Consider the following 13,313-nt stretch of genomic DNA (forward strand, 5'->3'; position numbering starts at 1 on the left):
CGGTACAGCAGCAAGAGTTCTTTCACGCAAGGTTTGGAGAAGTTTGTGAATGAGCATTTGTTGACGGACACGAAGATATTGAGTGAGTATGGCAGAGAAGTCTGTAAGAAGCTGCGAGACTTTGGCTTCCCAGGGAAGGAAGAATCTGTTGCGAAAGAACTGGCAGACCTCATGTCCGCCCGTATCAAGTAAGATTTACAAAGGGTATGTGGTTGGAGGGGATCCGCCGCTTGCAGAAGCGCTTGCGATCGTGATTTTAAAGCTACAAGAATGCAAGCTCGTGGAAGACCTGGATGTAATGCTGGTCGACGGGGAAGGGGAATGGAAGTGCGTGCTAATGGACGGAGTGATAATCAAATACAGTTAAGAGTAGTATAGGATCTACATGTCGTCAGCATCGTTGTGTGTGGCGGAGGAGGGGAGGAGTGAAAAGGAGGAGGAGGAGGAGGAGGAGGAGGAGGAGGAGGATGAGAGAAAAGGAGGAGGAGGAGGAGGAGGAGGAGGAGGATGGCACCTTCAAGTCGTCAGCATTTACAGCTCTTGAGTTCAGCGCCGCGTTGGCCTTGGCAACTTCGCACGCGAACAATTCAGCGCGATGACCCTGAACTCCAGCACGGGAGGCCTCTCCGCAAAGATACGCGATCTGAAACAGCCGGTAAAATGCCAGCAAGAGCTCAGCTGGGCTGTACCTGCTTCGGAGAGATCTTGGTCTCCTTGAGATCCTCGCGGGCAAAGATGATGCGCGTCCTCAGAGACTCCTCACTGTCCTCCATGTCCTGGCGAAGGACGATGAGAGGAGCGAGCAGCAGGGAAGGAAGGAAAAGAGGGGGAGAAGACGGGGAGGAAGATGAGGAGAGTAGGGGATACGGGGAGGGCGGAGGGAGTTCGGAAGAGGAGGAAATGGCGGTGGCGGTGGTTGGGGGTGGCAAAGAGGGTTGGGGTTGAGGCGGTGAGGGAAGGAGGACCTGGATATCATCAGCAGTCATCGTCTTCTCAGCAAAGCCCAAGTAGCTGTTGACGGCCTCGACACGATCGTCAAGGCTGAGGGGGTTTGCGTCCGCGGAGAGAGAGACGGCAATGCGGTCGAGAAGGTGAGAGCGGAGCTGGAAGACAGAGATCAGAGCAGGCAACGAGCTCAAAGATATGTCAAGGGAGGGAAAGCAAGGCCGAGGAGGCAGAGAGATCGGGTGACAAGAGATAGAGGTTGTAGAGATTAAGGAAAAGAGGCTGACGAGAGAAGTGGAGGAACCATGAAATTGAAAGAAGTGAGGGGGCGGGGGCGGGAGCGGGAGCTGAAGACGGAGGCCGATGAGGGAGGAGGGAGGAGGAGAGGAGTAAGGATGAGGGAGGGATAGGAGAGGGAGGAGGGAAGAGAGGAGGATCTCAGCACTATCGCACCTCCGACTCCTCGGGATTGAAGGTTGCGATGAGCAGCGGGCGGCAGGGGTAGCGAACGCTGATCCCCTCCCTCTCTACGTTCACCCAGCCCTCCGACACGACAGACAGGAGGATGTTCGACAGCTCGTTGTCAAGAAGATTGATGTCGTCCACGTACAAGACGCCCCGATGGGCCTTGGCCAGCAGCCCGGGCTCAAAGACGGTCTTGCCCTGCCTCACTGACTGCTCCACGTCTACGGATCCGAGGAGACGGTCGTCAAGCACGTTGAGAGGAACCTGGACGAAGGGGCACTCGATGACTTCCGTCTCAAGGTCCTTGAAGTCCTTGCCCGATGCCGCGAGCTCGTTGGCCAGGAAGTCGTCGATCTCGCCCCTCTCATCATTGGGGTCGATGTTGAACTTGGACCCCTTGACGATCTCGATGGGAGGGAGGAGCCTGTGAAGCGCACGAGCCATGACAGACTTTCCTGTTCCCCTTCCTCCTGCAATGATCACTCCTCCCATCTGAGGGTTCACAGCAGCGAGCAGGAGAGCTGTCTTGATTGGTTGTTGCCCGACGATGAGGGAGAGGGGCAGGTTGCTCTTTGACATGGCGGACTTCTGGTATCCCTTGGTCTCCATCTCCATCGCAGCAGCTGGTACGTACGTCCTGTCATGCTCTACAAGCAACTCGACCCTGACTCACCTGCTCTTGCCTCAGCATCTGCGCTAGCCACCATGTTCATCCCTCCGATCTGTCGGGCTACGTCAGACGTCAACCAGCTTTGTGACAAAGGAGGGAGAGGAAGGAGAGATGGGAGAGATGGGACATGAAGTAGAAGAGAAGATCCAGACAGCAGGATGTATGATTAGTCTCTTCCACGTCTGCAGTTCTTCTTTCTTTCTATCACCTGGATGCTGCGGCTTCCAGCCCCACACAGCTTGGAAGGCTTCTGTTGCATCCTTGTCACTGAGGCTCCGAGGAACTTAGAACGTGCGGAGAAAGAAGAGGATATGGATGTCGAGAAGGAGCAGGAGGAGGAAGGAGCCATAAAGGCTTCAGCCACCCCCATCGCCATCGCCACCGTCAGCGCCATCGCCGCCATTGCCATGGCAGCAGGAGGCCGCTATGTCACAACTACACCCCTCCACCCCCTACCCCTCATTCGCTACTACCCTGCCGATTATCACCCCTCGGTACCCTGACCCCATGACAATAATCCACTACCCTCCCATTGAAATGTTTTCACCCACCGATTCACACATGACCTACCCAGGCAATATTTCCAGATCGACTACCCCCTCTGTTCCTTCAACGAACCCTGCAACAGAGATTCTATGTCATCACCCACCCAGAGTAAAGCCAAAAACCACCCCCTTGAAGCCCGGTGGACCCTTGCTACACAAGATGGACCCCATCGGTATAGGGCCCACCCATGTTTTGCACCACCTACCCCTCCCATAGAAATTGAGATAGAAGGACCCCTGATTCTGCGGTAGTACCCCCACCCCATGGCGATACACCCCATTAGAGGTCATGCCCACCCTACTTTCACCAATTCATCCCTCATCCCCAGACTGACCATCCTTATAACCCCGGAGTCTTCGCTACCATACAAGAGGGGGTAGTCCTCGACCACCGGTACTCCTCACTAAACTCATCACATTTCCTTTAACCCCGTCCTTCCTCATTGTTTCTCCATTTCAATCCACCCGTACAACACCACCCCTACCATCCAGATTGTTTATGCCATTACCACCCTACTACCCCTAGGTGCTGCCTCTGCTCGACTGGTGGGGCACAACAAGGTCACGTGGCCTCATACAGTTCGAACAAAACAGACTCGAATCATCCCCCACATTCTCAACCGTTCCTCAGTCCGATTCAGGAGTCGGCCCCGCCAGGTCCCCCGCCGGCCCGGGCCGGGCCCGGGGGGAGCCCGGACACCGGGTCCGGGGGCCGCAATCCCGGCAGCCGGCGCCGCGGGCGGGCCGCGCGGCCGCGCACTGACCCAGTGAGGACCGGCCCGGGGCAGTGCCGGGGCCCGGCGGTGGGCAGTGCCGGGCGGCCCGGGCACTGCGGCAGCTTCCGATCCGAGTCACTGCACTGAGTGCCACAGGCTCAGGGCACCGGGGTGGGGCCGGCGGCGGCCGGTGGGCCGGGCCCGCCTCCGTCACCCTCGCCGCTCAGCGGCTTGACAGTAGTGCCGGGGCCGGGCCCCGCCGTGAAGCCTGAGGGCCCTCTCCCGGCTGAGTGGCCCGGGTCAACGGTTGAACTTTCAAGTTTGATTCAGTCGGAACGGTTCACTGTCAGAAGTTGCCCGAGTCAATCAAAGCGTGGTTTTTTTTCAACGGCACGGTCAAATTTTGCCTAGTGAGGCCGAACTTGTACCCCAGACATTTCGAGCCGAGCGATGCGTAGAGCCTGTGGCCCTGAGGGAGGGAGGGAAAGACAGACAGACAGACAGACAGACAGAGACAGAGACAGAGACAGAGACAGAGAGAGAGACAGAGACCTGAGAGAAAAAGAGAGACAGAGAGACAGAGAGACAGAGACAGAGAGTAGACTAGGAGCCTCGACTAGCTGAGCCTCGACTAGGAGCCTCGACGGAGGCCTCGACCCTAGGAGAGCCCACAGTGGGAGTGCCTAAGTGCACTACCAGAGACGTATGAAAGTTGTGTGTTCTCATCAATGTCCTGAGCATGTTCTGATGCTGTTGTGTTTGACTTGTGCTGTACTCGCTCTTTTCTATTTGCTCCTTCACTAAGAGCAACATATCGTAGTATGTCGTATGAGACATCTTCTACTCTGTCTTCTAACCCAGCTCAATCGCACTCTCGTTCATCTCTTTTCCTTGTCCTCCACCACTCTCCAATCTCCTGCTCCTCCTCTCTCCTGTTGTTTCCCCTTGAATTTTGAACTTCCTTCCTGCTGCTCTTTGCCGTCTCGTTTCCTCCCTTTCTGCGTTGTTGTCCCTCCATCCTCTCCCTCGCCCCCTTCTCACTTGGTTAGCAGCATGGGCGTATCTTTGTCGCTTGCCGACGTTGTCTGTGCACGAGACTGCGGAATGGAGGACGTGGGGAGGAGGGCGAGTAGGATGTATGTGCTTGACGAGAGCGACCTGTCGGTCACAGGACTGCATGTCGCATGTCGCAAGGGGCAGTGCGAGATTGTTGCTGCCATGCTCAGCAACAAGGGGGTGAAGGTAAACGCGCAGGATGGCCATGGCTTCACTCCCCTTCATGTCGCTGCTGTCCATGGCGACGTCGCCATCTGCTCCCTCCTTCTCGAGCATGGCGCGTTAGCCAACGTGTGCACTGATGATGGACTCGTCGCTTCTCATTTCGGTAATCTAATTTGCTCCTCCTCCTCCTCCTCCTCCTCCTCCTCCTCCTCCTCCTGTCCCTGCTCCTGCTCCTGCTTCTGCTCTTCGTCCTGTTTCTGCTTTCTCTTTCTTGCCTTTCTCCTCTCTCATGTTGCCCCAGCACGGCGTCTGCATCCTGGCGAGCCTTATCTGCTCCGCATACTGCTTGATGCTGAGATGAAAGGTAAGAGAAGAGGAGTATGAGGACGAGGACGAGGACGAGGACGAGGACGAGGAGGATGTGTCCGTGACATAGGTGGGCAGAGAACAAAAATTATGTGAAGGAAGCTGCTGAACGTGCGATGAAGGTACGTCAGAATCCCCCTTGTGTTACTCCCTCCTCCCTCCTCTTCCTGTCTTCACCCCTTCTCTCCTGCTCTGACCTTGCGCCTGCTTCTGCTCCCCCTCTGCTGACTCCTTCATGGCAGATGGAGGAGCGACTCCTTGCGGTGTTCAGTCCGGGCAGTCCGCGAGTCAAATCCTGGAAGGTCAAGGACGGCAGGAGCAATATGGCATGGGAGGATCGAGAGGAAGCTTTCATGCTGGAGGAGAGCGAACTGGTGATGAGCAAAAGAGTGGGGAGGGGCAGGGGCAGGGAGAGAGTGGGGAGGAAGAAGGCGCGGGAGGAGTGATGTGGGTTTTTGGAGCAGGAAAGGAACTTAGAGACTCTTTGGGCGGCACGTCGAGGAAGGGCAGGAGCAGAGCAGAATGTCTTCAGCAATCAAATCCCGACGGTCTACAGCATGGAGAGGATTAGAGGTTGCCCCTACTCGCCTCGGTGAGATGCTCGCTAAAACGATCCAAGGGCATGCTTTCTGCCCCTTCCCCTTCCCCGGCTCCTGCTCCTCCTACTGTGCGCTCTCGTCCTTTTCCCCCCGCCTGTCGTTCTCCCCTCCCCCCGTCTGCTTTTTCTCACTGTCCTCCAGCGTTCGGATGGATCTAGCAGCATGCAGTTTCGACGCACCTTCTCGCTCTCCGGTGTCTCACTCTCTCCTCCTCTTCTCGCTCTCTCCTCTCTTCTGCTCACTCCTGTCCTCCACCCTCTCCTCTCACTTTTTTGCAGAAGAAGTCCATGAGGATGGCAGCCAGGGTGCTCGATGAGCCCAAGTTGTCCACCTCCACCATCCCACAGCTTTCCTGCCCTCCACCGGGCACGGAGGGAGAGGAAGGAGGGTGAAGGAGCGAGGAAGGTGGGAGGAGGACAGGAGTTATGGGAGTGGAAAAGGTAGAGAATGGGGTGAGATATAGGAGGCAGACGGAGGGAGGAGTAAGCGGGAGGGGGCGAGCTCACGTGGAATCATATTCTTGAATCAATGTGATTGATGAGGATCCTTTTAATGTACCATAAATAACAACAGCATGAGACTCTAAGCCCCCCCCTCCCCACCCCCCACCCCGCTTCCTCCTCCTCCTCGTGAACTCCTCTCCCACATGATCCAAGTGAAGCAGCTGTCACTTTGACTCATTCAGATCGCAAAGCCTTAGAGGTCACATCCTCTCCTGCCGAGTCGTCTTCTCCTTCCCATCGTGGGCGTCGCGAGCCTACTTGGTGGAATCGAAACCCAACCGAGTCAGAGGAGCACGTTTGATCTCCAGCCTGCGGTGAAGTGAGGAGAAACCTTTCCCTCCTCTTGGCAGACCTGAGCAGAAGAAGTGTTCGGGTAGTGAGATGCGTTTCCCTCGTTCACAAACTGTGATCCTTGCGTCATGCTCCTCAATCTCCCCGTCCTACACCACCTCCTCCTGCTCCTCTTGCTCCTCCTCGACCACCACCTCTCAACACCCGTTCGACTCACCGTCATGCTGCCATCGTCGTAGCGATGTCCCCCGTCCTCGTTGAGAGTCACCTGCTCCATCACGGTCAAGGCATTGCGGCTTCTCGTCCTGCCCTTCACCTCGCGCACTTCGCCTGCTGCATCTGGCGCTTGCTAAGCAAACAGTCAGATTGAAGTGGCACAGCCAGTCAGCAGGTACCTGATGCATCTGGAACGAAGTTCGGTCGAAGTCCATCATCTCAACCTGAACACGATTGAGCTTGACCCCTCCCTGTCCTCCTCCTCGCACCTGGTTACAAGGCACATGAGGGTCTGCCCCGGCGTTGATCTGACATCAACAAGTCAGACTTCGCCAACACTGCACGCTTAAACATTCAGACCTGCATGTTCAATTCTGTGACTGGAGTGACCGGAAAGATAACATTGTTTGTTTGCATGTTCTTAATCTGTCTCAGCCTGTTGAAAGCCCGAATGTCAATGGATCAAATCATTGTCCGTGAAACGAAACTAACCTTTCAAGTTCTTCATCGACATCGTACACTTTGCGTCCTACGACAAGAAGTCACACAAAAGAACTTGAAGGGTTACACTATAAACCTTTGCTGCTGGACACGCTTAACAAAGGGGACTCCCCACGAAGACTTTGAAAATTATACAAATCCGGGGAAAAAGGGATTCCAACCAAAGGAGACACAGAGGATGCAGAAGCCGATGCTTCCTTTACACGAGACTGGAAGAAATGTCAACAAAAGCACAAACCCTGGTCTCGACACTACCAAGGCATTTGATGGAGTGTTGTCCTGTTCTAGTCCTGCTGTAGCCGGGCTGGTTGTTTCTGGCTCAACATCTTGCGATGCACGGCTGTAGGAGTCTGACTCCGGACGCTCCGAGCCCTCAACGTCTCCAACAGCGGGACGTGACATCGATTCAGCTGAGTCATCAGCTGGGTTCATCACCTCAACCTGCACGACAAAGCTCAGGCAGGAACTCAAGCTCACAATATCAAATCACCACTGTCCATTGCACGTCATCCCACTTCGGATGAGGCTGCCGGTTACCCCTCCCCCATGTCCTTTGAACGGAATCTGCAACCGTGCAGGGCACCAGCACAGCACCATCGCTGAACCATTCCCCGACAGTCACCTTCTTGAAGTGACGCTGCAACGCATTGCGTAAACCAGACGTGTACTGGCAAGCATCCTTCCAAGCCTCCATTCTGAGCTTGAATCCTCCTCCTGGAGTAACACGAAACGCCTCTACGAGTCCTGTGTACCCCTGGATGGTTGCTTGAACTTTCTCCACCCCTTGATTGTACATTGCCAAGCTCTCAGCAATGTCTCTAGGTGTTATCTTCCCAGCATTGCGAGGCATCTTCGGCCTTGAAACTGAGAGACACGGCAGGCTTCTTACGCCTTCCAAGCTTATTTCGTGCTTTTTATGTGCAAGTTAGCTTGTTCGGATTATATCGGAGTAACGAGATTGGAAACGTCTGTCACAAAAGAAAGTGAGTTACCACTGTCAAAATTCTCGAAACTGCACTGAACCAGAAGCATACTCTTGCTGAGGAAGACAACATATCGAACAGGAGAACAAATGAGCATGAAGCAACAGGTATGCCTCAACAATAAATGGAGAGGAGAACTCTAAAGATGAAATGTATCAACTCATAGCAATAGCCATAGAAGGAGGGGGCGGGGGGGGGGGGGGGGGAAATATGTCATCTATTCCCCATCGGTTCCAAACATTGTCTTCATGCAAGCCATCTCATATCCATCAGATACAAGAACATCTGATTCATGTACAGACATGCAAAATGACATATTCCAGCATTCCAAGAACGATGCGAAAAAGATGAAATAGTGTAAGTCCACATGGGCAGGGCAAACAGCTAACATGTTAGCTACGGAGGTGTGTGGAGAAGAAGATGATAGCCTGGTGCGTGGGTCCAGAAGAGTCAACAGAACAAAACGCATCTTCCCACATTGGACGACCGATCACAAAAGGACAAGCAGAAAAATTGCAAAAGCCACAAAAAGAAACAGAAGGAGAAACAAAGAAATCAAGAATGAGGTTGAAAAAAATGAAAAGGTGGAGAGTCGGTAGTAGAGGTAGCGCAATGGTTAGTTTACGATCTGCTTTCATCCCATTCAGCATGTACTTTCTCCTTCTCGTTCTTCTGCCTCCTCCCCTGCCGCCATTTCCATCCACCACTGCGCGTGCATGAACCCGACCAACCCGGCCGGCCGGAAACAGTAATAAGTTCATTAGAAATATTTTTCTGTAAAACTTTTGACCCTTATTTCTGCTTTTAATAATGTTTTAACGAGTTGTCTTTAGGTTATGTTGAGTGTATGGTACATGAATAATAAATAATATATCTCATTGAAAAATCGATATACTACCAATTTTACAATTGAAATATTTTTATTAAAAATCTTAAATATATTTTTGTATAGATACTGGTACTGTTTGTTTAAAACTTTAGTTGGTGAGTAATACGGCCAGATCCCTCCCCATACCCACCGTCGTGTTAAATACCCACCCATCTGTCAGTCGGCCCATATACTATGTTACAGGGTAATGACCACCACCGGTCCCTATATTGCACGCATTTCAATCACCCACCCAGAGCAACTGCATTCTGTCTCTTTTTCGTGCATTTCTAAAAGTCTTCAAATACTTTATAAAGCCGACCCCCTTTGATTCAAAAATCAAGTAGTTATATAATTGTACTGGCTACATCAATCCCCTGCACCCTGGTGGTTTTAAGAATAATAAGTTTTATGCTTTTAAAACCATCTAGAACCCACGACGTGCTGGTCTTATCCGTACCCCCTGAGTTTTGACTCTCATTCTGTTTCACCCCTACCTCATCAAAACTGTACCCTACCCCCTGCCTTCTCTCCTAAAGTACCCACCAATTGATATGATGAAAGTACCCTTTCCTCAAAGCGCATCACCCCCTCCACCAGTAACCCGCACCCTCTTCGCCATGGCCTGGATACAGTCTCACTACCCCACCACATTTAGTTATCCCTCTCATTTTAATGGGGACTCCTCAAGGGGTGGGGTGGTAAAATAATAGAGATACCCTACCCCTGTGCTCAGAGGTTCTGAGGAACTTTCAAGAACCCACCGTCACCGTTTCCCTCCTCAGCAGAGCGGAGGAACACCACCGGTCATATGACTTCCCTCTCGTACATTTCACCCCTACCCCTAGCGTTGTTATGAATCCTTGACCCCGCCGCCCCGCCGCTTCAAGTTCCACGACTGTCGGGCCTCTGAGTCTGCCACGGTACGCCGAGATTGTGACACTGAAAAGACAGCCCGCCGGGCCAACTTTCAACAAGCATCAAAACGGGGCCTTCTAAACTTTCTGTACTCAAAGTTAAGGGAAAAATCAGTACGAGGACAATCGGGATAGTCGAGGAGGCTTGACTCGACCCTGACCGTGACTGTCGCACAGGCCAAACGGCGAGAAGAGAAAAGACAGCGAGAACCAAACCCAACTTCCCGGAGTCCTGCCAACTGCTGTCCCCCAAACTTAACTGATACCTTCCTTCTAAACCTTTGAGGCTAACTAGTACTGCGGTACTGCGCCGGCCAAGCCGCCGAGCCGCAGAGCGCCGCGGCGCGGCGGCCGCGCCGGGCCCCGGGGTCTGATCCGATCCGCAGGGAACTCGAGTCGGACTGACGGTGCGCGGCCATGAATGATGGTGCGGCCACCCGCTCGGAGTCACCGGCCACCGCGACGCCGCGCTCGGACTGCGCGGCCGCCGCCGGGCGCGGCACCCGGTGACCCGGTCACGCGGCGTCTCACTCCGACGGCGCAGGCTGCTGACTCAGTGAGCGGCCGCGCGCGGCGCCGGGCCTCGCCGGGGCCGGACGGCCGGGCTCCGGGGAGTCCGGACCGTACTCCGAGGCTCGGCCGCCGCGGGCAGGGCCCGGGGCCCTCGGATCGGCCTGAGCCTGGGCCTGAGCTGCCATGGGCCGGGCCTGGCCGCCGCGATTCAAACCATAGCGTTGTCGGGTCAAGGAACTTGCTGACAATTGGGATTTGTACCACTAATCATGTCAGTAACCGTTACCGGCGGCAATTTGCTCAGGGGCTGTTTCAAGCTTCGTCTATGAAATCGCACTATGATACATGACAATTTGCAGTCTCATAACCATCCCGAGCAATCGTTGAGAATAATCTTGCAGTTGCTGAAAAGCTCATATGAGTGTTGGAATCCAGGAAAATGCGACCAAAGACGCAGTGGCAAGGAAAGAAGCGACAAGACACACCAAAGAAAAATCCGGGACACGAGGGAAAGAGAAGCTTGTCAAAAGGGAGGGAAAGAGGGGGAGTGAGGCAACAGTGAAGGAAGGGGCGGAGAAAGAAGGATGAAGGGGGTGAGGAGAATGGATGGCCATGAGAGAAGTGAAACCTGGGAGGGTTGAGAAAGTCAGAAACTTTTCCGTCACAAACTTGAAGATGCCGAGGACAATGAATCGCTGCGAAGAAGATAAAAACCTGCCAGTTGACGAGTCAGGTGATTGACGACCACACTTGTCATTATTGAATAGGGATCGAAGAGGAGGAAGAGGAGGATGGCGATGAGAGAAATGGCGATGAGAGAAATGGTGAGGAGGATGGCGATGAGAGAAATGGTGAAAAGGATCTTCCGCTTCTCACTGCATTGATGATGATGATAGCCAACCCAAGTACAGCGGTAAACCAGAACCGAACATGAACATTTGAGAACCTGTAGATCTGCAGGCGATTCAGGTTGCTCAATCTCTACTCTTTCTGCCAACCTGCACAACACAGTACGCGGCGAAAAAGATCCCTGACACCATGGTCGGTATGCGCATGATCAATACCTTGAAAGGTCGTGAGGAGGACGGGACCAGCAGGATGAGCCGGAGAAAGGGCGAGAAGCAAGTAAGTCACCGGATCAATGCCCTGGCTGTTGGACGAGGAGACGCTTGACATTGTGGGGGGAGAAAGAAAAGGGAAGCGGGGGAGAAAAGATATTGAGTAAGGGAGAGGGGATGAGAAGAATAGAAGCCTCGGGTCTTCCAATGTTGTTTCAAACAAGGCTTTGATTTCAAACAAAGAAGCTGAAAATTCACATGTAAGTATAGCCTTCTTGACATAATGCTAATATGGTTCAGCATAAATTCTTTTTACCTACCGCATCACCTCCTAGTTGGTCATATCATTCATATCACAATGTTCTGCAGCTCTCTCATGGTTTCTTGGTTACTCTATCGTCTCTTCCTACCTCTCTTCCCTCCTCTCCCCACTCCGCCTCGCCCTCAGACATCTCTCTGTTCCTGAAGCAAACCCACCAGTGCCTTCGAAACGTACGCCAGCGCCTGCTCCCCTCTCCTCTAATCTGACTTCTCTGCTCATTCTCTCCTCTCCTGTCCTCTCCTCTCCCCTCCCATGGCTGGTCCCGTTGGTTTTCCAAAATCAACCAGCTTTATTATGAAAGCTTTGGTTCTTTTCTTTTTACTGGCCCTCACAGGCCGACGAACCTGAAACTGAAAATAGCCCGCTTCCCTCGAAGTCATTTTGAGCTGCTGGTAGGATCTTTCAAATGTTTTTTTGAGGTTCAGGGAGTGGGGGTGGGGGTGGGGGGGGTGATCAGTACCGTGCCAGTAGCCTAATGTGGTAGGGGTGGGCGGCTCAGTCTCAGGAGGCCCGCATGGATCGGATATGATCGCAGTGGAATCGATGGCATCCCTGACTCCTCAAATCTACTTCCACCCTTCCTCTTCCTGCCTCCTGCTCTCCCTCTCCTTTTTTTCCTTCCTTTTGACCTCACTCTCCCACACCCTACTTCATATGCCCCTCCAGGCTCTCATTGCCCGCAATTACTGATATATCACATCTTCTAACATTGTTTGATCATTGGTTTATTCTCATCCTTTCCCCCTTCTGCTTCTCTTTCCCTTCTCTTCCCTATTTGCCCTCTTCTTGAACTTGCCATCATGATACCACTGACGCTCAGATAAGAAACTTTCAGTTCCTCCATCACTTGTTGTCTGCAATCAGATCTCCGTGAGCCACGGGCATTCTTTCTTGCTTCTGAAACAACAAACTTATGCAGATCTGTTTTTGGAATTGAACAAGATGGAAACGACTGAGAGACTTGAAACCTTATCGTTATGTTATGAAATTCTCGGATCGGACTTTGCTAAGGTTATCGCATCATGTCATTTGATTCATGGGTCTTAACTTCCACATGCTATCTTAGAGAGCAGTCCCTCTGCTACGCACGAATGCTATCTCACCACAAGTACCCTCTGAGCTTCAGCCGCAAATACTGATCTTGTTCATGCACGCAGGACCTCAAGACAGGGAAAGCTTCTCAAACACTTTTAATGTATGGAGCTGAATTGAATTGGATGGATTGTATTGTTATCGACGTCTCTTTTGCGTGTACGTAGAAATTGTGGCTTTTCAAGGACAGAAGCACGATTGATGCTTCTTCATCTACGAAAATCCGAGGATATTTCAACCGACCCAAGTCCTCAGGTACGTCCATGTCATCAGCGATATCCTTTGGAAAATGAGCACATGACCACAACACAAGGTCCTGGTAAGCGACTATGATAGCTTCATGATATGCCAAGGTCTCGCTTGCCTAACAGACGTAAGCTTGGAGTTTATTCTTGACAGGAACCTTTCAAGTTCATAGCGATTTTCTCAAGCGAATTCTGGATTTTCTTCCTACGGAATATTTTCTCCTTCTGACCTGCATTTCAAGTTCATTCCGGTATTCTATCGACATGAAACTTCATT

General features: G+C 52.7%; 3 protein-coding genes across 3 annotated transcripts in view; 1 reads left to right on the forward strand and 2 right to left on the reverse strand.

The window, feature by feature from the left end:
* The window catches only part of ChlD (Mg chelatase, subunitD), a 6,264-nt gene extending 3,770 nt beyond the window's left edge, over positions 1–2,494 (reverse strand). Inside the window, exons 1-6 of the mRNA XM_005820443.1 lie at positions 2,289–2,494; positions 2,084–2,132; positions 1,399–2,033; positions 966–1,103; positions 690–776; positions 515–643 (exon numbers count right to left, since the gene is read on the reverse strand). Coding sequence (XP_005820500.1) covers positions 515–643; positions 690–776; positions 966–1,103; positions 1,399–2,033; positions 2,084–2,132; positions 2,289–2,489 — 1,239 coding nt within the window. The 5' untranslated portion in view covers positions 2,490–2,494. The remainder of the gene's footprint in view (positions 1–514; positions 644–689; positions 777–965; positions 1,104–1,398; positions 2,034–2,083; positions 2,133–2,288) is intronic.
* A 2,014-nt stretch (positions 2,495–4,508) lies between these two features.
* On the forward strand, positions 4,509–4,721 carry GUITHDRAFT_57239 (hypothetical protein; the record flags this gene model as incomplete). Its single annotated transcript, XM_005820434.1, has 1 exon — positions 4,509–4,721. A coding segment is annotated over one exon (213 nt), but the record flags the coding sequence as incomplete, so codon positions are not given.
* Positions 4,722–6,204: 1,483 nt separating this feature from the next.
* Positions 6,205–7,888, reverse strand: GUITHDRAFT_120313 (hypothetical protein; the record flags this gene model as incomplete). The annotated part of the gene is made up of 11 exons (XM_005820435.1): positions 6,205–6,339; positions 6,383–6,433; positions 6,539–6,589; positions 6,638–6,670; positions 6,717–6,761; positions 6,807–6,845; positions 6,898–6,973; positions 7,030–7,066; positions 7,115–7,247; positions 7,294–7,479; positions 7,529–7,888. 11 exons carry the CDS (start codon positions 7,886–7,888, stop codon positions 6,205–6,207), a joined length of 1,146 nt encoding a protein of 381 aa, XP_005820492.1.
* Positions 7,889–13,313: the final 5,425 nt, after the last annotated feature.

This window comes from Guillardia theta, assembly GCF_000315625.1.
Source record: "Guillardia theta CCMP2712 unplaced genomic scaffold GUITHscaffold_177, whole genome shotgun sequence".
In the NCBI taxonomy this organism is placed as follows: Eukaryota; class Cryptophyceae; order Pyrenomonadales; family Geminigeraceae; genus Guillardia; species Guillardia theta.